This window comes from Equus asinus, chromosome 11, assembly GCF_041296235.1.
Source record: "Equus asinus isolate D_3611 breed Donkey chromosome 11, EquAss-T2T_v2, whole genome shotgun sequence".
In the NCBI taxonomy this organism is placed as follows: Eukaryota; Metazoa; Chordata; class Mammalia; order Perissodactyla; family Equidae; genus Equus; species Equus asinus.
Genome location: NC_091800.1, coordinates 16,489,230 through 16,515,992, shown reverse-complemented (window position 1 = coordinate 16,515,992; position 26,763 = coordinate 16,489,230). Strand labels below are relative to the sequence as shown.

Here is a 26,763-nt window from a genome sequence, read left to right as displayed (position 1 = left end):
TACTCTTCTATTTCTGACTTTGAGTATAATTGGTATTATTTCTTCCTTAAATGTTTGGTAGAAATATTTAAATTATTTTTTAACATCAACTCTGCTCTTAAGTCCGTTGTTTTCCTTACATTGTGCTAGGAATGGAAGAATCTATGCTTTGGTATAATGGATTGTTTTAAATTCTGATTCATAAGTATGCATAATGCTTGTATAAAAATACGTAAAACTTCCATACTCTTTATGATACAGAAATAGATGTTATAAACTCTATCAGCATTAATAATTAAGTAAAATTACAGTCATCACTTAAAAGTCAGGAAAACTTTGACTATTTAAATAATATAATGCTCAAAGACAGATTATGATTTTTAGAAAAAAAAAGTCCATATTTGTTTTATTAGATAAAAAAGAACATAAAGGTGTTTTCTGTTGTTCTAAATCTTAATTTTCAGGAAAAAAGCCAGAACTTATTTTTTTTTTTGATTCCACACAGTGTCCTATACTTATTTAGGTCCTGTCTCCTAAAAGAAGCCTTCTCTAATCACGAATGTCCCAAGGAATAGTTCCTTCTTTTAAAGTCAATGCAATTTTCATATCATTTATTTGCACTTAGTCATATACTATGAAATTCTGAACTGTTTAACTTTTTCTGCATGTAAATCCTAACTTCTCAATTATAAATTACTGGGAGATGAGGACCACATGTAAAATGTATTTGTATTGCTGCTAAAACTAACCTGTTAATGAGTATTTTATAAGAATTTACTCAGGTTTGTTTTTCCAAATGCGTCGTGATTGCATTGGTGTTGATAACTTCAGGAATACCTGTACAGTTATTATACTGCCTTTGTAAGAGAAAACAATAATAACAACTTTTTTTTTTTGAGGAAGATTATCCCTGAGCTAATATCTGCTGTCAATCCTCCTCTTTTTGCTGAGGAAGACTGGCCATGAGCTGACACCCATGCCCATCTTCCTCTACTTTATACGTGGGATGCCTGCCACAGCATGGCTTGCCAAGCGGTGCCATGTCTGCACCCAGGATGCAAACTGGCAAACCCCGGACGCCCGAAGTAGAACATGCGAACTTAACCGCTGCACCACTGAACTGGCCTCCTAACAACTTTTTTTAATCCTTGTCCAACTTGGGCTGTGACTTCTTATGACAGATGTGTTATAAAAGAAGTACTCTGGTTTTACAAACGTTGGTCTGTACAACGGCAATTGAAGAATTTAAATTAAATGTGTTCTTACTTTACCAATATGGGAATTAATCAGCTTATAATTCAGTGCTTCAATTCCTCTGGCACCTTGGGAAGAGTTCCTAGACTAAAATCCATGGCCCAGGCCATGACTATACTCTTGTCTCACCTGGCTTGTTCATTCTGTTCCTTCACCTCTCACCTTTAGTGTATCCTTGGACTGGCCACACACTTTATACCTTCATGTTAGTATAGGCCCTCCCACAACCTGTTAGTTCACTTCTACTCGTATCTGTTATTTAAACAACATACCAGTCACAAATGCAAAGGCCAACTCTAGCCTCCTCTGTTGCTAAGTTGATCCTAGTTACATCAGAATGATATAGAAATGAAATCACACTTTTCTAATAGAGAACTGGATCGTTTGAATCTTGACGGGTATTTACTTGCCATAAGTAAGCTAAGAACAACAATAACAAAACGTCTCTAAGAAATAAGAAATAGGAGGAAATACGGCACAGAAACAAATATATAAAAAATAGGCACCCTTCCCTTTTTCTGTTTTTAATATAAATAACTCTGAGTGTTTTATGAAATATTACTTAACTCTCACCAAAGTTAAAGTAATGGTGCCTAAGAGGAAAGTATATTTAAAGTTGTTCTCAGAAGAGAAAAAAACTCCTCAATACACATGTATATCAGATATATTTTAAATATGGTTAAAAATGTAATTCAAATAAAATTTATGATCACTAAATTCTGAAATATATTCCTTTATTACTTGAAATATAGCCATTATTAAATGGGACTTATTTTAGTTTTAGGTAAATAACATTTTATTTATCATCAATGTCTAAAGTTAAGTCTATAAATTAGCAATACTATTTAAGATCTATAAAATTAATTTTGTAAAAGAGAAGATTTCTTTTTACCTCATCCATTTACAAAACTCAGTATTTTAATAACTTATTACATGTGCAAAATGACTAACAGAGTAGTAAGAAAAACGTACAGATTAGATTCTACATGAAAAAATAGAGAGAGTAAACTTCTGCTTTCCAGGAGTTTCCAGGGATTTTTAGTTCAAAATTAAACCATAATCTCAACTCTGAGAAAAATGTTTCTTATCTTACAATTTTGGAAGTTACTGTTTTTTTAATACAGGTTTTTTGAAATCAAAGACACAAAACAAACAAACTCAAGCAAACCAAAGCTTATTGGTTTAATTATTAAATAGCATTAGTTAAATTAAAGAAGATATTCAAGTTGGGGCCAGACAATCACATACAATCATAAAGAATTATACTTGGATGCAATACGCTTCTCTTCTTCAAAACATAAGAAATTCAACCTATACATTTTTTTTCCATATTTTAAGGAACAAAATAAAAAAAAATTGGAAGCTTGTGAATCTTAGGTTAAATCCAGTGCTAAACAAGAATACATCCTGGCTTTTTATGAATATTCATTAATTATATCCCATATACTTTCAAAATAATGATAAAGGTTTATTTTAGGCAAATGATTAATTTATTTGAAAAGAACACTCAAATTCCATAACTTAAAAAAGTCTTTCTTATATGCTTTTATAGTTCAAATCAATATTTTAATAATTTAAAATCCAATTATTATTGCCAAGATATTATAGGCAATTTTACATCCCATTAACCTGGCTTTGTTTTAATTATAAAGATCCTTTGTTAGATTCCTTTAAATGATCCAGTTCATAATTCCAGCCTGTCCTAGGGAGTGCTTTCATTCAGCTGCACATTCATCAACTGTTTTCGGCCTGTTAATTGCAGACAACTGCACAATGGCTTTCTCCAGCTATGATTGATGAATTATATTCATGAGTGTAGCTGTTAAGTAGGATAAACATTTATAACAATTTCCACTTAAAGATTTTTATCTTCATTCCCACAAGGACAAATTAAAGACTGAGATTCTAACAACCAAGAGAAAGCGTTCTTTATGTGTTTCATTTTAAACTACCAGAAAAAGTTAAGAAAACTGCTATATGTCCATGCAAATGAGATAAAAGCATGTGTAAAGAACCTAATTTGTGACTAGTACATAGTGGGCATCAACGAGAAGAAGGCAGATAAACAGACTAATATGTCTTTACTGCAACTACAACCCAACTACCTAAATACATATTTTTTTGATCTGGAACTCCCAGTTCAAACTTATGAAAGATAAAGGCCTAAACTGAAAAAAAATGAACCAAACTAAAGGTGGGAGTCAGCAAAATTCTGAATACACATTATATGTAATAACAACAACAAAAAAATACTTCCATGTTTTAAGTGCCTATCTTGCAGCAGTTGTAATAAATGTTACATATATTATTTTCAATCTTCAGAGAAACTAGGCATGAAAGGTATTACACTACTCTACAGATGTGAAATAATGTCAGAGGGAGATTGTTATGTGCCTAGAGTCTAAGAGTTTATCAGAAAGAGAAACGGTATTTGAACTCAGTACAAATAGTACACATATGCTCCGTATTATAATAGGCACCATGGAAACAGCCATAAAAAATAGACTACTAATAAACAGGCCCTAACACCATGGAATGAGAAGTACAAACCAGGGGAAAATGGAAGGTGCTAGGAGAACACAGGAAGGCACTTAATCTGGATTAGGGATGGGGAGGGGTTAGTGCTCAGTGAAGAGATTATTTTCACTGAAGAGAAGTGAATGTCCAAAAGCGAATGCCATTTTCTTTGTGCTGTGGACTGCTGGGGAAAACATCACAAAATCAAAGACAGCAACTTCAATCAGGTCCCCTAAACATTCTGGCGAGCCTCCAGGTTTCTGTAGTCTTTTCTCTCCCCTGTTTCTCTACAGTGTACTTTTCAATATTCTCCGATCTTCTCACCCACCTCCCCAAATTTCCTTCCTTCTCACTAAATGGCCCCACCTGCCACTTCATAGAGAAAATAGAGCATCATGAAAGAAAGCCCCTGAATCCTGCCACCAATTTAATTGCCTTCATCCTTTCTCAGTGCTCTTCCACAAAAGGCCAATGCCTGTACTTCAGTTTCCCCATCTCTCACAGACTTTACTCTTTCAATAGAGTAGAAACTTTACTTCTTTCCTTCCAACTATATTGGTTTCTTTCCATCAGCATTTAGAAATACTCCAGGCCTTCCTTCTAAAAACATCCTCAAACCCCCAGAAAAATTAAAAACCCTATCCACCTCCACCAACCACCCTATCTTTCCCCTTCTTGGCCAAACTTCTCATAGTTGTGTGTACTTCTTGTCTATACTCATCTCCCCCTCACTCCTCACTCAAAACAACCTAACTCCTGTCCCCATGGGTACTCTAGTGAAATCACCACTTTCTCAAAGGTTACTGTCTCAATCATCTGCTCCCATACTACCCTCTACTTGCCCTTTGCCAGATTCATTACATCAGTAATTACTTAATCTAAGACTCTTATCCCCAGTAGATTGTAAGCTCTATTAGGGCAGGGTCTGGGTCTACATCCAGCATCTTTAGCACACAAGCACTTACTCAATTCAGTGTAAGTTTGGACAAAATCAACATGACCCTCTTGTCACTGAGTCAATGGTCTCTTTAATCCTAACTTAAAAATTTTTTCGTTGACTGTTCACTCCTTCTCAAAGATTCTACTCACCATTCTTTTCTTCAGTCCTTCAATAAATATTTCTGATTGTGAACTACGTGCTAGGTGTATTCCAGAAACCAAGGGATATATCAACAAATACGACAGCGAATAAAACATGAGTTCTTAAGGAAAGTACATTTTAGTGGGTAAGACAGACATAAACAAAGAAGATAATTAGAGATGATGTTATTAAATGTCAAAACAGAGTCATGTGATGGAAGTGTGATAACTCAATAAGGTCACTAGGGAACCTCCCTGAGAGGGTGACATGTAAACTGATTCCTGAATGATGGGAAACCAGTCATGTGAAGATGTGAGGAAAGAGGATTCCCAGGAGAAACGGCAGTAAAGGCTAGGCCCCAGGTTCTCTGATCATTCTACACGCTCTCTCTGAGCGTTACGTCTGTATTCTTTTCTACCATTCACCACATACAAGCTGAGGACACCTAAACCTACAGATCTCCACTTCAGCTGTCTCTTTGGAGAGCTAGAGACCCAAATTCCAAGAAGCCCATTCAACATTTCCACTTGGACATTTCACAGTCACTACAAATTCAGTGTAACCAAAAGTGAAAACATCTCTCACCCAACCCATGTTCCTCCTTCTGTATTGCTCTAAGTAAACTGTACTTATACTATAAACCACCCGGCCAGAAATCAAGTAATCTGTGATTCCTTCTTTCCCTTCTTACCATCTAATAAGCAATTTTATAGATTTAATTTCCAAAAGATACTTCAAATTTGTCTACTTCTTCATCCTCATAGCCACTATTAGTCAGTCAATGACATCATCATCTTCAATAGGATTACTGAAACTTCAGATTGTTATCTCTGTTCCAGTCTTGAGGCCCTGATCCATTTGCCACACTGAAGATTATGACTAAACCTCTTGAATTACACCCCACACCCTTAGCACAGCTCAGAAACCCCTTCATGCATGGCCCTTGCCAATGACCCCAGCCATAAAGGGATGACCCTTGTCTCTATGTGGCTGGCACACAGCATGCACATAGATAGCTGTTGGCTGACAGAAAATGGCTCTTCAGCAACACGTCTTGCTATTTTGTGCCTCTAGGGTATTGCACTACAGTATTCCCTGGGCCCAGAATTTTATTCTCATTTTTTTTTTCTTTTACCTAGCTATGTCCTAATCATCTCTCAGTTCTCACTTAAGATGGCATTCTGTTTGGACACACATTTTTCTTTTTTGAACCTCTTCCATTTTTTTTTTTAAGACAATTTTTAGAGCAGTTTTAGGTTCCCCTCACATCACCTCCTCCATTATCACCATCCCCCACCAGAATGGTACAATTGTTACAAATAATGAAACTACGTTAATACAGTATTATCAACCAAAGCCCATAGTTTACACTAGGCTTCACTCTTGGTGTTGTATAGTCTATGGATTTGGACAACTGTATAATGACATTTATCCACTATTATAGCATCATACAGACTAGATTCACTGCCCTTAAATTCTTCTGTGCTCCACCTATTCAACCTTCCCTTCCTCAACCAGTTCTTGGCACCCACTGATCTTTTCATTGACTCCATGGTTTTGCCTTTTCCAGAATGTCATATGGTTAGAATCATACAGTATGTAGCCTTTTCACATTAGCTTCTTTCATTTAGTAACATGCAATTAAGGTCCCTGCATGTCTTTTCATGGCTTGATAGCCCATTTCTTTTTAGCACTGAATAATATATATTCCATTGTGTGGAGGTATAATCTAAATAAATGGGTGTTTATTTATCCACTCATCAACTGAGGGACATCTTGGTTGCTTCCAAGTTTTGGCAATTATAAATAAAGTGGCTATAAACATCCGTATGCAGGTTTTTATGAGGACATAAGTTTTGAACTCCTTTGGCTAGATAGCAAGGAGCATGATTTTTGAATCGTATGGTAAGAGTATGTTTAGTTTTGTAAGAAATCGCCAACCTGTCTTTCAACGTGGCTGTACCCTTCTACATTCCCATCAGTAAAGAATGAGAGTTCCTTTTGCTCTACATCTTTGCCAGCATTTGGTATTGTCACTGTTCTAGATTTTGGCCATTTTAATAGATATGTAGTGGTATCTCATTGTTGTTTTACTTTGCATTTCCGTGATGACACGTGATGTGAAGCATCTTTCTGTATGCTTATTTGCCATCTGTTTATCTTCTCTGGTGAGGTTTCTGCTAAGGTCTTTGCCCCATTTTCTAACCAAGTTGCTTGTCTTCATACTGTTGAGTTTTAAGAGTTCTTTGCATATTTTAGATAACAGTCCTACTTCAGACATATCTTTTGCAAGTATTTTCTCCCAGTCTGTGGCTGGTCTTCTCATTCTCTTGAGATTGTCTTCCATAAAGAAGAAGCTTTTAATTTTAATGAAGTCCAGCTTATCAAATCTTTCTTTCATGAATCATGCCTTTGGTATCGTATCTAAAGAGTCATCACCAAATCCAAGGTCATCTAGATTTTCTCTGATGTTACCTTCTATGAGTTTTATAGTTTTGCATTTTACATTTAGGTCTGTTATCCACTTTGAGTTGATTTTTGTCAAGGGTGTAAGGTCTGTGTCTAGATTCATATTCTTGCATGTATATGGCCAGTTATTCCAGCACTTTTTGCCAAGAAGACTATCTTTGTTCCATTGTATTGGATCTCCTTAGATACACTTTTTGAATACCCTGATAACCCCACCACTTGGAGAATGAACCATTCTAGACTAGGTTAAATGCTCTGCCTTATGCTTACATTAATGTTAACCACTTCTATGATGGCACCCTTATATTACTGTATGTGCTAGTCCAGTGTTTGTCTTTCCCCCAAAAAATCAGAAGCATGTTTGTCTTACTCACTTCTCTCCCAGATCCCATAATAGTGTTTTGTATGCAGTATATGCTGTATAGACATTTTGCTATATTAATGTATACATGATCTGTTCTTGTATGTTTACAGCTAGCTATGTTTCAATTTTTGTTCCAAAATCATTTTTATTGGAGGAACAATTGATAGGAAAAATGGTAATACAAATCTAGAATGGCACAATGAATATCATGGTGAGCATTTTGGAGGTTTTCATGGATTAAAATTTAAATAAAATATATAACTACTTTCTATAATTCCAACTCCTTTCCTAAAACAAAACAGAATAAACCCCAAACTCTAACCACTAAACAAGAAAATTTTCCACCCTTCTCCTGTTCTAAGACAATAACTACAATCACAGTGTTAGAGGTTCAATTCTATTAACTCTTCAGAGAGTTACTGCTGATAAGATATTTTTGGTTTTTTGCTTCACAGTTGAAACAAACTAGCAAAATGAGCAGGTAGGTGAATTGAGAGATTTCTATAATTGATATGACCATGAGTAGCCTAAGCAAAAGTTTTCTTCTACTTTTTAATGACCTGAAGATAAATAATAATTAGCAATTCTTATCACAATAAAATTTTATAAGAACTAGAGTGTTATTACTATGTAAAATTATTTGTTATAAGAGAAAACTGGTATTTTCCTGCATGTTTTGCTTTGTAGTGAAGGCAAAATTTATTTTAATTTTTAGAGTTGTATTATTATGACTAAAAATAATTTAGTCATGGAGTATCTAAATAAGAAATATACAGTAAGATGAATTGTTATAAAAACAGGTTATTTCTCAGAACATACTACATTGATGAAAAAAACCAATAACACTAAACTGAATTTGTTAATTTTTTTAAAAAATGGGTTCCTATACCATACATAAACTAATTTTCAAAGAATATCTTACAGAATATTCTTTCATGACACCTCCCTTGATAAAGATAATTTTATATACAGTAAGTATTATTTCCTTATCAATTTAATTAAATCTGGTTTCAAATACATAAATAGATTGTGTCAAATATTCATTCATTATTTTCCAAAGAAAACACTGTATCACACAAGAAACTCAAGTTGTAAAGGATGTCAAAATGGATACAAATGATTACAGTTACATCTGTCTTAATGTATCCACTGCCAATAAAGTTTTAGAAATATCACAATGAACAACTGTTTATCATGAAGTGATAGATACAATCATGGGCTCAAAAATAATTTACTTACAGCATCATTTTAACAATGGTATATATAAATTTCTAACTAGATTGCTATAGTTCCTATCTTTAACATCCTTCACATTTTCAGTTGGATACCAGAGAGCTTGACATGTTCAGACAAAACTCTTTCCCCTGAACTGAGCTAGGCTGAGGGAATAAACACTGAGCACGGCTCTGAAAACAGATGGAGTGGCAGATGGGAGTGCAGATTGGGTTCACTTGATCTGTGTAAAACAACTTTACTACTCAGTATTATGTGGCTCAAATCTCACGAAAACCTTACAAAGTTTGTCCTTTTACTTCATACATGCTTTTTTTCCTCCCCAAAATAAATTTTTAACACTTTAAACTTTCTTCATTTAAAGTTTAAGTACCTGGGTGATAAATTATTTAACTAAAATATATTTTCTTACATATTTTTTTGGAACAGATGTAGGAAAGAGCAGTCGCCCCGTGAAACAAAATGTACACTGACTAGTTGTCTAAAAATTGTAAAATTAATTACCTTCCTTCATTGATGAGTTCAATAAATGCAAGTCCTGCATTCTTCTGAATAGAATTTTGCCATTCCTAAAAGGAAAAACCAAACCAAGTATAAGAAAAATGAACATCTAAATGAAAGTAACATCTGGTTTGAGGCTCATGTTGATGTTGTTAATAACTTCCACATGATATCATTTCTAAATCTTTTTACAAGATTTTTAACAAACGCTATTTTGTAAGAAACCTAATTTTAAGAAGTAGCCCTGGTTACTTAGTTTAGAAGGTGCTTTTGCATTCCTCGCAAGTTTCAGGCATGATGCAGACTGAGATGAAAAGTCACAGGTACAGAGGGCTCTCACCACAATGTTTCCTTCCAAAAGAGACCAGATGACTAGTAATGTAGGTGTACAGACTAGAAACACCTGTGATAGAAAACCTTAGCCCCTAATATAGAGATTTGTCAATGAGATTGTAAAACGAAAATTAAAAATATAAACAACATATTTGGATAGATTTGGAAATGAAATGTTCTAGTTACATGTGCAGTCCAAATGACTGAAAACTACATAGAAAAAAATGCTACAAATAAATTCTTTTGAAATTTGTTAAAAAAAGAAAAGATATTAAAACTATAGTCAAATGTAATCTCTCTTTGCTGATTTACATTAGAACATATGCATGAATCTCGCAGTTCCACAGTCTCATCATTATGAATATAAGTGATTGCTAGACTAGAACAGTATACTGCTTATTTTATACTCTTCCAATGGCATATTTAGAGTATGCTTTGAACAATTTTTTTTTTTTGGTTTTTGTTTTTTTCTAGTGATTTCAACATTTTAGCTTTTTTATATAGCTATTAATTGTAATTTTTAAAATTGAAAATTATATTCCTTTCAATAGTTCTATAAATAAATACTTCCCTAATATAGTTTCATAAAAAAACCTTGTTGCTTTCTCATGTCACTCACATTAAACTTTTCCTACATAATATTCCTACTCAGAAAGTGTTCGCCGCACAGAGGGGGTCAGCTGCCTGCCCACAACTTCAGCTCACAAAAATACAGTCTCCATGTCAACCCGTCATTCTAGTCCTGATCACCTCCCCTTTTAAAGCACTGCACACATGCTGGGAATAAATGTGGTCCCCAAAGTGGGTAATTGGTGTGTAAATATTCCCTGTTCCAAGTAAATTTGTGGAGAATTATAGAAGAACAAATGATGAATCTACATGTCCCAGGAGAGAGAATCAAGAACTTGGGGAAAAAGATGTGGTAGCCTGGGGACAGTAATGATCTTATAAAGGCCTCTCTGTCTTCAGTGAAGTCATTGTTTTCCAGCTACCATAACCTTTAAATAAAATTTATCCAAATGACAAGATTGCTATGGGATTTTACAGAGCTTATTTACACTTTCAAATCATTTCTGTTGAAAACAATTATAGGGAACTCTTTTTCCTACATTTTAACAAAGTGACTTACTACCATCCTCTTAGATATTTTGCACATTCCTATCAGATATCCTATATTTATTGCAAACCACAATCCACAAAATATGCAAATTTCTCAGGAGACTTACATTTATTGAGACATTAACTTAAAAGAGAAAACCAATTCTGTTGCAAGAAGAACCATGCCACTCTGAAGAATAAATTCTTACAACTTCTCAAACGTCATTTTCTTTATGACACTGTTTGTATACCAAAGTTCTTTCATCAGTATAAACTTCTGATATGGATAGGATTTTCAAGAAGATACTTCACAAAATACATACTCAGGTATTACATAAACACTCCAAATTATACTGTCTAAACCATCCCAGAGTAATATGTTTTAAAAACTGTTCATATCAAACAAAAAATATCTGTAAGCTGCCTTCAGCCTATGAGATGCTAATTTTCAATCTTTGATAAAGAAACAGTAGAAATAAGTCTGAGCTAAGCTAAGAATACTAGCATTTAAAGGATGAACAAGCCAATGAAAGTGTATAACCACAAGACTTCATTCAAGACATTAATGTCTTAGAAGAGTAATTGTCATTTTTGAGCAAGAGGAAATAGTAGGAAATTGTTTTTCATGTATTTCCAGAGGAGAGGCAACAGGAGCCTACACCAGTATTTTGAGTAGGGAAATGAAATTAAGAGACATTACAAAGAAGAGATGCCAAGACTGGATGAGAAACTATATTTAAGGGCTAAAGTAGAAGATTGGAGTCAAATAGGAGCTATTAGGTTTTTAACATGCATGATAGGGAGAATGGTAATATTATTATAAAAATATTCAAGAAAGGTACACATTTGGGGAAAATCATAAGGCTGTCTTCAGTTTATATTTGTTGGATTTAGAGTGATGATGGTATATCAAAAAGGAATGTAGAATTTGGGATTATTTGCATAGAAATATTGATTAAGGCACAGCATCAGGCGAAAGTCTCCAAAGAAGAATAAGCAGAAAGGGGAACAAAAGATCTGGGCTGAATCTTGGGAAGCATTCACACTTTTAAGATTATAAAAAGATGCAGTTAACAGGGACAAGGAAAGACCTACCAAAATTTAAGAAAAGTAGCCAAATATTATAGCATTATTCAAAAGAAAATAATCCATTTCCATACATTGGCTAGGAAATAAAAAAGATAGAAGACCCTTTAATCACTAATATCACTCTCTTTTTTTAATTAAGAATTTAAATTTTGGGGCTGACCTACTGGCATAATGGTTAAGTTTGTGCGCGCTGCTTCAGTGGCCCGGGGTTCACAGGTTCCCATCCTGGGTGTGGACCTAGCACCGCTTGTCAAACCATGCTGTGGTGGAATCCCACATAAAAATAGAGGAAGATGGGCACAGACGTTAGCTCAGCGACAATCTTCCTCAAGCAAAAAGTGGAAGATTGGCAACAGATGGCAAAAAATAAAAAGATTTAAATTTTATTGTATGTGAATTGTAAAAGATAAAATGTACTCAACCACAAAGTATATGAAACATACAACCCAACTACAGGGGCTGGCCCCACGGCCAAGGGCTTAAGTCCATGCACTTCACTTCAGTGACCCAGGGTTTTGCCGGTTGGGATCCTGGTCGCAGACATGGCACCGCTCATCAGGCCATGGTGAGATAGCATCCCACACAGCACAACCAGAAGGACCTGCAACTAACAATACACAACTATGTACTGGGGAGCTTTGGGGAGAAGAAGAAGAAGAAAAAAAGAAGATTGGCAACAGAAGTTAGCTCAGGTGCCAACCTTTAAAAAAAAAGCAAAACTACAAAAAAGACAAAAGATGCCACTCCAAGAGAGGGGAAGGAAATCTTCAGCACTGGAGCTGGCACTGCCTGTAGCTCAGGAGCTCAGGAGCTGGTGCTACAGCTGGTTTTGGCTCTAGCTGTGGAACTGGCGCTGGAGTTGGCCCTAGAGCTGACTCTGTCTCTGGTGTTGGATATGGTGCAGGAGTTGGCACTAGCTCTTCTGGAGCCTGTACCAAAGCTGGTTGTGGCTCAGACATGGTGCAGAAACTGTTGTTGAATTGGCTGTAGTCTGGGCTGACATGACTTAACTCTGGCACTGGTGCCAGACCTGGTGTGAGAATTAGTGATGGGAATGACTCCAGATGTGGAGCTGACACCAGCTATGGAGCTGGTACTAAGTCTGGAGCTGGTACAAGAGCTCATGCTGGAGTTGGCTGTAGCTATGTAGCTGGCCCTAGCTCTATCTCTGAAGCTAATGCAGAAGCTGGCTGGAGATCCAGAGCTGCTGCTAGGACTGGTTCTGGAATTGACCCTAGCTCTGGAGCTGCTGTTGGAGCTGGTGCTACAGTTAATGATGGAATTGCCTCTGTCTCTGGAGCTGGCTCTAATTCTGGAGCTGGTTCTGGAGCTACTTCTAGTTCCAGAGCTGGCACTGGCTTTAGCTCTGCAGCTGGAGTAAATTCCAGAGTTGTATGAAGCTCGAGAGCTGGTGCTAGAGCTGGCACAAGAGCTAGTGCCTGACCTACTAATACCGATTTTGAAGTTATTACCTAAAGTCCTGTTGCAAATCTGATGTGAAAGACATAGACCAAAAGTAGAAAAGGGATAACAGGAACAATAAAATAAACAAGAAATAACGAATAAACAACAATAACAAATAATAAATAAAAATAACAAATAAACAAACAATAAAAATACAACAAGAAAAGTAAACCTGGAAAATGAGAGATAGTAAAGAAACAGAAAAAACATCTGTACAGTTGAGATATGTGAACATATTGCAAACATAATAAAAGGCTTAAAAAAAGTTGAGGATATCTCCTAGATAATAGAAAAAAAGATGAGATGCAACAAAAAGATAAAGATATGCAACAAAAACAAAAGAGATAAGGAAATTGAAGGATCTTCTATTGAAAGGCCAAGACCCTTTGAGTTAGGAATTATAGAAAGTGTGTAGGGAACATAGAAGAGAGGAAATTAGCAAAGAAGTTTAAAAATTTTCCCAGGAATTAAATATATGACATAAAACCCCCAGCAAGGCACATTATAAAACTTTAGAACACCAGAGTTAAGCAAAAGGCTAACAGGAAAAAAAGTAAGTTAATACAAAGAATCATGAATCAGAATGACACTAAACTCCTAAACAGCAAAACAGGAGAGACAAGATTATGTTGTGACAGCCCCCAAATCTCAGGGACTTAAAAAACAAAGGTGTATTTCTTGCTCGAGTTCATGCCCATTGCCTGGGTTCTGCTGGGCGTCATCATCACCCTCACTCCAGAAGCCAGACCAACAACGCAGGCATTGTTTACAACACTGTCAGCAACCAAGGTGGAGGGAAGAGAGAATGGGTTTACCGTCTCTGGTAGCTTCTGCCCAGAAGTAACACTTCTCATACTTCCCTGGTCAAAGAAAGTCACATAACCAAGCCTCAGCTCACTGGAGCAATGGAGTGCAAGAGGTGGGAAAGAACCAAATACATGTGCACAATCCTAAACAGTTCTCTAAGGGAAGAAATCAGAAGAGCTAGACACAGATCTAAGAAACAATGGATCTGAAACAGGAGAGAGGGAATGGGAACTCTCCAAATAAAGGTGATTGGAAGTACAAAGACTATTGTTTTGTTAAGCAGGGGCTGTTCAGCAAACCGTTCTGTTGTTAAGCAGGAACTGAGAGAATACCGCATGTGCACTATATTTACAGCAAGTTTTTAGTTCAATTGGAAAGTTTGGGGAAAATTTAGTGATAGGCATATAGAAAACTTAGCCAACAAATAAAGAGCAAAGAGGCCATTAATTCCAGGAAAAAAAAGGTTGTTTAAGGAAGAAAATGGCAGATTGTTCAGATACAAATGATATTTACAAGGAAGATTGATGCACTTGAAAATTGTAATATATCAAGAGTGGGCAAATGCTGGGAAAAGCAGGGATTCCCCTTACCCCTTTCTTTTTTGCTTGATCTCTTTAATTGGATCAGAAAGCTGTGATGGAAATTCCTTTGCAACGAAGTGAGCAAAGCTTTATGGTCAGGACAGAACAACTCAGAGCAGAGCTTCAGGTCCATTCCCCTTATTTTTTAGTAGGGTGTTGTCTCAGTGTTATAAGAATGAAATGCTATAATAAAGTCAAAATGTATAAATTGAAAAACCAAGAACATTGGTACAACAATGTTATTTAGAAAATACTGGTCAATAACATAGGAAACAGCTAAAAGAGGGCAAAGTGGCAGCCTCAACTGTGTCTCAGAAATGAACCAGATGTATGATTTTGTTGTTGTTATTCTTATATGCTTTTAAACTATGTACACAAATTTTTAAACTCCTTTAAAAACAAATGTTTTACTTTTAGAACAGTGTTAGACTTACGGAACTACTGTAAAGTGAACACAGTTTCTGTGAAGAATCAGAAGAGACACACAGCATGCAGACTAATAGACTGCCAAGAAGGAAATAGTTAATTTTATCATATTACAGAGAGGTTTTTAATATGGAAGACATTAAACTCTGAATGAAAATTCATCATTGCAATGTATCCATTTTTTTCCTCCAGAATTGTTTTTATGAATACAGACAATGTAATTCCAGCACGTGTTGGATGACAATGTAATACTATCAACAGGCTTTGTATTCGACTTCAACACCTTCCTCAGAAGCCCTGAAGTTACAGAGTTGCTCTTTTCTCAGAGTTTCTCACCTAAAGAACAGCTCACATAAGAAAGGAAGGCGAAAGTCTTCTTTCCCAAGAGAATTTTCTTGGACCTTTTTGTGATGGGGGGATTGTGTCACTTTCTCATTTTATTCTCCAAGTTTTTCAGGCTTTTAAAAAATACATAAGGGGGGCCGGCCCCGTGGCTGAGTGGTCAAATTCTCGTGCTGCACTTCGGGCGGCCCAGGCCCAGAGTTTTTCTGGTTCGGATCTTGGGCGCGGACATGGCAGCACACGTCAGGCCATGCTGAGGCAGCGTCCCACGTGCCACAGTTACAAGGACCACAACTGAAATATACAACTATGTATGGGGGGAAATGGAGAGAAAAAGCAGGACAAAAAAACCCAGAAGATCGGCAACTGTTGTTAGCTCAGGTGCCAATCTTTAAAAAAAATAAAAAATATATATAAAAGAATTAGAAACCTATTACTCTTCTTGTGTATTATTACATTGTTAATTTCCCTACACGTCAGAAAGGTCAGGATGATGAGGGCACAGGAGAGGTCCCAGATTTGGCGATTAGGATGCAGTGGATGGAAGTCCAATTGCCCTGGGTCGATGAATGAAAGGGAACTGAGAAAGAGAAGTGGTAACTGGAATAGAGGCTTTCAAACAACTTTGTGGTGAAAGCTAAGAAAAAATAGGATAGGAGGCTGAGGGAAAGATAGGTTCACAGTTTTTAGGATGAAGAGCCTTGACTATGGTTGTAGACCATAGAGAATGAGAGGGCTGGCCTGGTGGCTCAGCGGTTAAGTGTGTACGTTTTCGGTGGCCTGGGGCTCGCCGGTTCAGATCATGGGTACAGACATGGCACTGCTTGGCAAGCCATGCTGTGGCAGGCATCCCACATATAAAGTAGAGGAAGATGGGCACGGGTGTTAGGTCAAGGCAAGTCTTCCTCAGCAAAAAGAGGAGGATTGGCAGCAGATATTAGCTAAGGGCTAATCTTCCTCAAAAAATATCTCATTCTTCTGCCACCTGTAAGTGTCCTGCTCTTCTTTCTTCAGACGTAGGCAGTATCAAATACTCACGTGATATAAGATTTTAAAACAACATAAGGTGTAATTATCAATTTTCTAACATAAGAGTTTAACACTAGCTACTTAATAGTATTTTCCATATGTCTCTACAACCTCAGTTTACTCTTTATGTGTTTCACGTGCACATTATACGAGTAGATTTTAGGTACTGTGTCTTTGAAGGAAGAGCCATATTTTATTCATCTGTGGTAACTGTAGGGCCAGAAGAAATAGATGATGCAATTTTCATGGTGACTATACTACAGCATTAAGGCAGTAAGAGTTCAATTCTAGTTTAGTGACATTAGCTGGAAAACAAAGAAAATAAATCCTTCTGTACAAAATTTTAAAAATATACTCCCAGTACCTTTTTTTCTAGGTTCTATCAGTTATTTTCTTGCCAAAGATGAATATTTTCTTCTCTACCATAGAACCCTATGGGTTATGCACTAACGTGATATGGCTGGGAGGACAAGAGCAGTTCTGCAGGCCTGGACCTACGTAAGGGCCAAAGTGGATTCCACTTAATGTCAGAGAGTATAATTCAGTTTTTGAAGGTTGTCAAAATTCCCCATCAACTATACTAACCTATTTGCATAATTTCAATTTATCAAGTATGACTTCTGTTAACTACAATAACTAATACTAACAATGTGTAAGGTTACAAAAATATTACCTATCGTCTAAGAAAGCTGGTTTAAAGTTTCTATTTTTCAAATTGTAGTATGAGATAAAAAAAGTCTCAGGCAGGAGACACACTAAATACCAGGATACACATATTCATCCCCCGGCATCTGAGAGAAAAAAACATCAAGCAATTTAATTCAAAATTTTTACTACTATAAGAATAATATAGTAAAGTATGTATTTTAAAACATAAGGGCATAGAATGTTCGTGCTCCCGTGGGTGCATGGGCTATATATACAGTCTGTCACACCTTTAACCCCACTCTACTATCCACTGCATCCTAGGGGGCTGCTTCAATGGAAGAGATGAGAAGTAATGACTTGAGCCATATAAGTAGCACTAAAACTAGAAATTTTAAAGATAAGTTTCCATCAGCTGTTTTCTGGGATTTAGCATGAGACTTAATTTAGTCTCTCATTGTTTTGGTGAATTTTAAACAAACAGATCTCATAAGACAATGAGGAAAACACAAGTTTATTTCTTTCAACTACTTAAAAAAATACTAAATAAGAGAAAAAGGGACAATAAATATTCCTCACCTATAAAGTATATTTTCCCCTCTCAGAAAATGTCAGGATTGAATGTGGGTTTTTCCTTTTTTTTTCCTTTTTGGTGAGGAAGATTGGCATTGAGCGTTTTAAATTATTTCTTTTACATGCTTTAAGATTTATTACTTTGCCAAAATAAACTTTTTTCTACATTTTTTTTTGTTTTTTTACGATTGGCACCAGGTGCCAATCTTCCTCTTTTTGCTTGAGGAAGAGTTTCACTGAGTTAACACCTGTGCCATCTTCCTCTATTTTGTATGTGGGATGCTGCCAAGCTTGGCTTGATGAGTGGTGTGTAGGTACACACCCTGGATCTGAACCTCGAACCCCAGGCCGCCAAAGTGGAGTGCGTAAACTTAACCACTACCCCACTGGGCCCGGCCCCTGAATATGGTTTTTAAAGCTTGTTTCATGACTTCTGAATGACAGTTGTAAAAGTTGCGTAAATAATCAATTTGAGGGCATCTTTAGCTGAAAAATCCAATCGCTCTACACCCTCAGTAAAATACGGTACACAATATTGCATAGAATACAAAAATGCTTAATGTAAGGGAAAAAATGGAATGTCAAGGAAAAAGTACCCTATGGGAAAAGTATAACAAATGGCATATTCTGCTCTGGTTATCCCAAGCTATACTTGGATTTTTAGGCCTTACTCCTATGGAAAAGGGCAGTAGTGTAACGAGTTTATGGTGAGGGTCCTGCGCGGGGCGAGTGGTTAAGTTCGTACACTCCACTTCGGCGGTCCAGGGTTTCGTGGGTTTGGATCCTGGATGCGGACATGACACTGCTCACCAGGCCATGCTGAGGTAGCATTCCACACAGCACAACCAGAAGGTCCTGTATATGCAGGTCTAGAATATACAACTATGTACTGGGGGGCTTCGGGGAGAAGAAGAAGAAGGAAAAAAAAAAAGATTGGCAACAGATGTTATCTCAGGTGCCAATCTTAAAAAAAAAAATTTAAAAAAAGAGTTTATACTGGCAAAGTAATAAATCTTAAAGTATGTAAAAGAAATAATTTTAAAACTTTGGAAACAGGAAATGGGATCAAGCCTAAATCATCATTTTCTCAACATTTGGTTACTTTTATTAATCACAAAACAGTCCTGAGAAACACAATTATTTACATTTTACAGTGATTTACTTACACGTCTCCCCACTAGATCATAAACTCCTCACTGAAAGGAACGATCTTGTTTTACTTAACTATGCATACCTAGTAAGTAGCAAGTGTCTGACATACTGTACATTCTCAATGTATTTTTGTTGTTGAACTAAATTTAATCCTCCCAAATCTAAGGTATTGCTTATATCTGTGGTCCTCAACTCTGGCTGACCGAAAGAATCAACAGGGGAGTTGTTAAAAAGTACCAATCGTATCAGAATAATTGTAAGGAGAGGGCCCAGGGATTGGTATTATTTTAAAGTTTCCCAAATGATTCTGATGGGAAGTTAGCGTTGAGACCCACTGACTTAGGGCATTTCTCCCTCTTAACAACACTGTACACGTACACTTCTCAAAGTATCCAACTTGCCGGCATGAAGTAATTCATTGGTTAAGTGATGTGTAAATGTTTCTTCAAACTGTTCAGTTATTTAAACTTCCTTCTACTCAGTTGCAAAATAGCATACTATTGCATCACAATTATATCATAATTTACAAAATAATTACTGAGGTCTCCACATTTCTAAAATAAGGCCATTCCTAAGGTCATTTTCAGCTCTGAAATGATATTTCATTCCCATAAATGGTATTTTTGTAAGACTACAAGTGTCAACTTATAATGAATGTGTAAAAAAAATGTGAGTAACAAATTAGGTTGGGCAATGATTATATTCTTTTACACTGACACATATTTGTTTTTGCATTTCAAAAACTATTTCTTAAATGCAAATTACTATTCTAGGAGTTTCAAAAGAATAATTAGGTAAAATACTGAAAGGGGAGATATGTAAAACGTTGTGACAAGAAAAAGTACATGGCACAGAGGAAGACCCGAGTCTCTCGTGGTCGCTGAGGTATAAACAATGCTGAGAATTAACAAGTGGGACATAGCTGGACAAGGAGAGGAGACTTCAATCACAGTCCTAGCTCTCTAACAATCTCTCTGACGTGTAGAATTAGAGAATTACCTAAAACAAGGAAAATGGATACATGAGAATGTATATAAGGGGATAATTTATTGTCATTTCAACAAAGACAATCCCTTGGTAATGACAGAAAAAAAGTGGATTTTAAAATCTTATCTACAAATCATTCCAGAAAGTCTTTGCCACTTGAGAAAACACACACACATTCACTTACTCCACTACTAAAGAAATTCAACAGCCATAAGAAAAGGTGTAAATTAAACATAGGCACCAAATTTTCATCTTCATGAGGAAACATACTCAACTGGGTTTGAAAGCCTGCAGAGAGCTCGCAAGTCTTTAGACAGTTTTGTCACAATTTTTTAACTCTTCTACATGGATGCATAAAATTTCCTCAAGATGAAGGACTTTTTCAGAGAACTGGATATCAAGTTAAGGACTCTTTGAAACTAAACACTTTGAAGACAAATAGGTTCCAGAAGGATGACAATGAAATCCCTATGTTCTCTTCACAATCACTTTATGGTAGTTAGATGACCTAGCAGAAATCTCAGACCCAGGACCTGACTTTTTTCCCCATCAGTTTTTCCTCCTCTATGTCAGCTCAATGCACATTTCTCATTCCCTTTTGCTTTGTATATTACTAATTAAACCAATTTAATGTTTTTAGAGACTCAATCCATGTCAAAATCTCTGAAAATATGGAAAATATTTCAAGGTAAAATGGGTGGTTAAAATGAGATTTTAAGTCTTCTGGAACTCCAGAACTGATTTTTCACTTCCTATATCCTTAGAGTCTACTTATCATTAACTGCCACGAAAGAAGTAGGCATGTTCCTCAAAAATTTTCATAACGAGTGTTCATTATAACTGGCCTGCTTATACATTCTGTGCAATAAGTTAAAGAAGTTATTAATATTAAGTACAAGGACCGAAGTAAAAAAATACTAAGTAGAGAGAAAAACAGAGACAAGAAACGTTTTCAATGTATGCAAAAAATAAACTAATGAAAATGTATATGCAAGTATTCAAAGTACTTTTTTTCATTTTCATTGCTTATTTTTATGAACATCTTACTAAAAGCAGTATAGGAAAAATTGAATCTAAGAAATGAATAATTAATAATCACTTCAAAGAGATTCTTGATATGAGGCTGAACCATAGAAAAACCATTGAGCGATATGGAAATATATTTATTTTTAAATATTTTAAAATATTTTTTTAAATAAATATTTTTAAATATAAAAGTTGGTGTATCATAAAAAGACAAATATAAGGAGGTTTCCCAGGATCTTAGTGGATCACTAAATTACATAAATAAATTCAACACAACTTTGTATTATAAATATTCTTATGAATATATATATACACACACACACACATATATATCTGTGTTTGTATTTACAATAAAAAATAATCTGGATAGTTTTACAAGATAATGTTTTTTCCACAGAGCATTTTCTGTAACTACGAATATACATAACATACAAGCATATTTATATGCTAAGTTGAGTTGGTGACAATACTTCTTCCTTGTTGAGAAAACATCTGCTACTAGAAATGATCAGAAGAAATCAAGGAAGTAACTTTCTTCAATAAGAAAATAGAGGAAATGTTTCATATTTGAAGATCTATTTAGGTAGGAAAACAGTAAAAGCTAGAATAGCGTTTTTTAAATGAACTTTCAAGATGTGTGCCTTTTGAAATTAAAAATTTTAATTACAAAGTAAAAACAAGTATGCAACATTTTAAAAAGTTAGTGTTTTCCACATTCAAATATGCAATTTAAGATTTAATAATATTATGGTTTTGAAGAACTTCAGTTCTTGAAATTAAAGTTTGATAGAACAAGAACTTTTAAAACTTAAAAACAATAAAACAAAATCCTGTACTGGTCTGGAATCAATGAAATGACAAAGACTGTCTTTCCCTGAATTCTGTGATTTATCATGAAAAAGATCATTTGCATTTGTTCAACAGAACACATTTCTTCAGGGCTTACTACCTGTCTGAGCCATGACTGATGCACTACTATTTTGTCTTTAAGTTATACTGTACTGTTCGTGTCACTCCTTTGATGACGGTTTTTGAATGTCACTATTTTAGAACTAAAAATAGGTGTATCAGTAGAGTGATCCTCAAAACTTTATAATTTAAGAACATGATACAGTAAAATATAAATATAAAGGAAATTACACCATTAGCATCGAGAGCTCTAGCCTGTATTTAACTATATCACAAAAGTGCTGGGTAGAATTAAGCTACTACGCAAGTTTAGCTTCTCAAAAAATGTTCATAAATAACCTACAGGTACAATAGACATTTAATATTTCTCAAGATATTTCTGAGACCTTTGTACATACTCATATTTTGTGACTACCACCTAGGTTTATACTATATCCCACAGCAAAAGACCATGATGAAAACTGCCTTGTCTTCAAGAACAAACAGGGAACAACCATGCTGCATTGAGCTGTTGATGCTTTGTTGTCTGCTTGGCTTATTCACTCCCCCACATCCCAAACTCATAGCACATATGATCTCAACTCACGCCTTGGCAAAAAAATAAATTACTCTATGCTATGTATCTATGTTACTACTTAAGAATAAAAGGAACTTCCAGTATTAAATCTTGAATTCTATGACCCTGTTGTGCTTCGTTGGCACGAAGCAGAATTATGTACAGTTATATTAAATATTTCATATTTATTCATGAGTAATCACACAGCAATAGGTGTATAAGGCAGTATAACAGTGTTAGTGTTGGAGAGAAACTTGGCCGTCATCTTTTTTAATCCAGGACAAGAATCTCTGACACATGAGTAGCTGATCTTTGCTTAAAGACCTACAATATTCTGGGCTTCTGGAACAGCCTCTTCTACTTTGGACTACATATAGATATTCATAGATGGAGGGAGGAGCTGTGGTGACCAATATAGTATCTACTTGTCACATGTGGCTATTATAAGGACTTCTAATGTGGCTAGTATGAACTGATATGTGTTCTAAGTATAAAATATATACATGATTAAAGTGTTTTTTTCTGGGGTAACGGTATACACATGATTTGAAAGAGTACAAAAAAAGTATGTAAAATATCTCAATTATTTTTTATATTGACTACATGTTGAAATTATATTTAGTTTAAATAAAATATATTATTAAAATTAATCTCACCTTTTTAACCTTTTTAAATGTGGTTATTAGAAAACTTTAAATTGTACATGTCTCACATTATATTTTTATTGGACAGTGCAACTCTAGAGTATCAACTGGGAAAAGCAATTTTTAAACTACTACTGCGATAACCGCAATGTTTGTTTATACTAATAAAAAGAGAAATAACTTTGCATTTATGTATAGAAATATAGTTTGAAAGGCTACATATTAAATGATCAATTGTTATTACTCCTAGGTAGTGAAAATATGAGGTAAGGAGAAATTTTATTTAACCTTGTATGCTAAAATTGTTTTTCTCTTAATGTACAGGAACTACTTTTGCATTAGAAATTATCTTGGGAATATGTGCTCAACTGATTTCAACAAGGGTAGCAAGACCATTCATTCAATGGGAAAAGAATAGTCTCTTCAACAAATAGTGCTGGGAAAACCAAATATCCACATGCAAAAGAATGACAGTGAATCCCCATCTCACACCATATAAAAAATTAACTCAAAATGGACCAACTATCTTAATTTAGGAACTAAAACTATAAAACCATTACAAGAAAACACAGGAGAAAATCTTCATGAGCTTAGATTTGGCCATGGGTTCATAAATAGGATATCAAAAGCACAATCAACAATAACGAAACTAAATAAACTAGACATCATTAATATTAAAAACTTTTGTGAATCAGAGGACACTATTGAGAGAATAAAAATAACTCACAGAATGGGATAAAATCTTTGTAAATCATATACCTGATAAGGGTTTAATATCCAGAATAATAAAGAACACCTACAACTCAACAACAACAAAAACCCAATTTAAAAATGGGAAAGGATGTGAACAGACATTTCTCCAAAGAGGATATATGAATGGCCAATAATAGGTGCATTAAAAGATGCTCAACACCATTAATCATTAGGGAAATACAAATCAAAACCAGGAGATACTTCTTCATTCTCACTAGGGTGGCTAAAATTTAAAACAACAACAACAACAAATAAAAAAAAAGAATATAAGTGTTGGAGAGGCTATGGCGAAATTGGAACCCTTGTTCATTCTTCATGGAAATGTAAAATGGTGCTGCCATTGTGGAAAATTGTTTTGCAATTCCTTGAAAAGTTAAGTATAGAATGACCACATGGCTCAGCAATTCCACTCCTAGGTATATGCCTAAAAGAATGGAAAGTAGAGACTCAAATAGATATTTGTAGCCAATGTTAATAGCATTATTCACCATAGTCAGAAGGTGAAAAAACTCAAGTGTCCATCAACAGATTAATGAATAAACAAAATGTGGTTCTATACATAAAATGGATTATCATTCAACCATAAAAAGGAATGAAGTTCTGATACACGTTGCAACATGGACGGACCTTGAAAACAGTATGTTAAGTGAAATAAACCTGACACAAAAGGATAATTTTATAACTCTACTTATATGAAATATTGAGAACAGGCAAATCATAGACAAAAAGTGGATTAGAGGTACCCAGAGTCTGGGGGAGGGAGATACAGGGAAATACTGCTTAGGGGGTACAGAGTTATTTTCTGGGATGTTGAAAATTTTTGGAAATAAATAATGATGATGGTTATACAACACTGTCAATGTAATTAATGCCACCAAGCTATACACTTAAAATGGCGCATTTTATGTTATATATATTTTATCAGAGTAAAAATAAATCAAATCATCTGGGGGATTGTGTTTTACTCTTACTCATGAATTAACTCAATAAGAAATTAATAAATATCTATACTATGTGCTGGACCCTGTGCTAGGTGTGGATGACACAGTGGCGAGCAAAACAGAAGACATCACGGGCAACAGAATCCTTCAAAAAGAGAGGAAATTGGACATGATGCTTATTGTAAAGGAAATTCCAATGTAACAGATAAAGGAAATCATGCCTTTATCACCTGTAAGAGCATCCAATTCAAACCTGTAAACAAGTACCTTTATTTATTATCTAGATATATGTACTTCAAATGCTAAGGGGAATTATGGAGTGATTACAGCCATATAATAATCATCCAGAAAAGCTTCATAAAAGACAAGAGTTTGACATAACTGGGAAGATATGAGGTAATAGTAATAGTTCTGTAATTTGTTAGTGGTGGTGGTTACATCAACATGAAGAATGAAGTTGCATTGATCTATATATAGACACAAATAAATGCATGTAAAAATGCTGAAAGCTGAATAATATGTGTAGTCTAACATTACTATACCAATATCAATTTCCTGGTTTGATACTGTATTACATTTATATAAGATGGTATTATTGGAGGAAGCTGGGGGAAGAGTACATAGGACTCTATGTACTATTTTTGCAACTTCTTGTGAGTCTATAGTTATTTAAACAACAACAAAACCACAGAAAAAATGATCATGAGGGAACGCGGAGTGGAAGAAAAAGAGGACACATAAAATTACTTATTACATGATAGGTAATAAAAAGAAAGCATGTTGAAATACACATAGTACAAAGGAAAAAAATCCGCCAAAAAGCAAGAGGATATATAACAGTGGTAGGACTGTGAAATACATAAACAGTTTTTTTGCTATTTTTCAAAGTTGTAACGTGCCTGAAGAATTTATATAATGGAAACACAGTAAAACAAAAATGGGTAAACAAACAAACCAAAACAACTGGGAAGAAAGGAAAGGGGTGGATACGGTGGCAAGGTAGGGAAAGGGGTTTGAGGTCAGGGAGGTAGGTGGGCAAGCAGTGTTCCAGGGGAATCTGGTTGCCTCAGAATTTGCTACATTTCCTTTGCTCCGCCACAGAAATGACAGCACTCTTAAGGGTCATCCTGCAGCCGACCAAGGCTCACTGACTTCTTCTTGTCCTAATTTTAGTTGAATTATGAAAATTCAGACATGAGAAAAGGACACTCATTTCTCTTTCATATTTTACCATTTTCACATGGATGAGCTCAGAACTTTTGTTCATCCATCATTTTCCTTCTCTGTTTATAATTTGGGTTGGATATGAACTAAATATACAAGGATGAAAGTGTTATATCATCTACCAGAATCATATACATTACAAGTAGCTTAGGGAAAAAACACTTTATAACATAAAAGTGGTTGAATTTTTATTTTATTTTAAAATTTATAATACCTGCTAACTTCTCCAGGAGTTAAAAGAAATCAATAAGAGACTTCATGGAAATGATCAAAAGTAATTTTGTCTTCTCTTTTTGACTACATCTTCCAAGAGGGATGCTATCAATAATGGGGTAGATAACAGATAGTTGAGTCTGCCCTCTTGTATCTGTTCAGTAGACATTCTTCCCAAGATAAATTAAATAGATTTTTATGACCATTTCATATTTATATCCTCTTTCCTTTTTCAAAATGCCTACATCTTACTATATAATTTTCCCCATATTTTATAATAATTTGAAATCTTTATTATGACCCAAGTTGACAACAGTCTTTATGTATCACCATATTTTTCAATCTCCTGCTTAACTTTTATTTAGTCTTAGGAAATATTATAAACTTCATGGCAAGAAAGATGAAATAATTATAGCAACTCCAAAAAAATTTAAACGCCCAACTTGCCCCTTTAACTTTGAGATGACATCACACCACAGATGAGAGTTGGCGTTAGGCACTGTCCACAGAAAAAGGCGGGATTTGTAAGATACTCAGGAATGAAACAGTGACTTTATTCCTTTCAAAACTAGA

General features: G+C 35.1%; 1 protein-coding gene across 9 annotated transcripts in view; it reads right to left on the bottom strand.

The window, feature by feature from the left end:
- The window catches only part of NBEA (neurobeachin), a 680,233-nt gene that overhangs the window by 310,550 nt on the left and 342,920 nt on the right, over window positions 1–26,763 (bottom strand). For all 9 annotated transcript variants that reach the window (XM_070520525.1, XM_070520517.1, XM_070520519.1 and 6 more), the window contains one exon: window positions 9,402–9,466. In XM_070520525.1, the coding sequence (XP_070376626.1) occupies window positions 9,402–9,466 (65 nt within the window). The remainder of the gene's footprint in view (window positions 1–9,401; window positions 9,467–26,763) is intronic.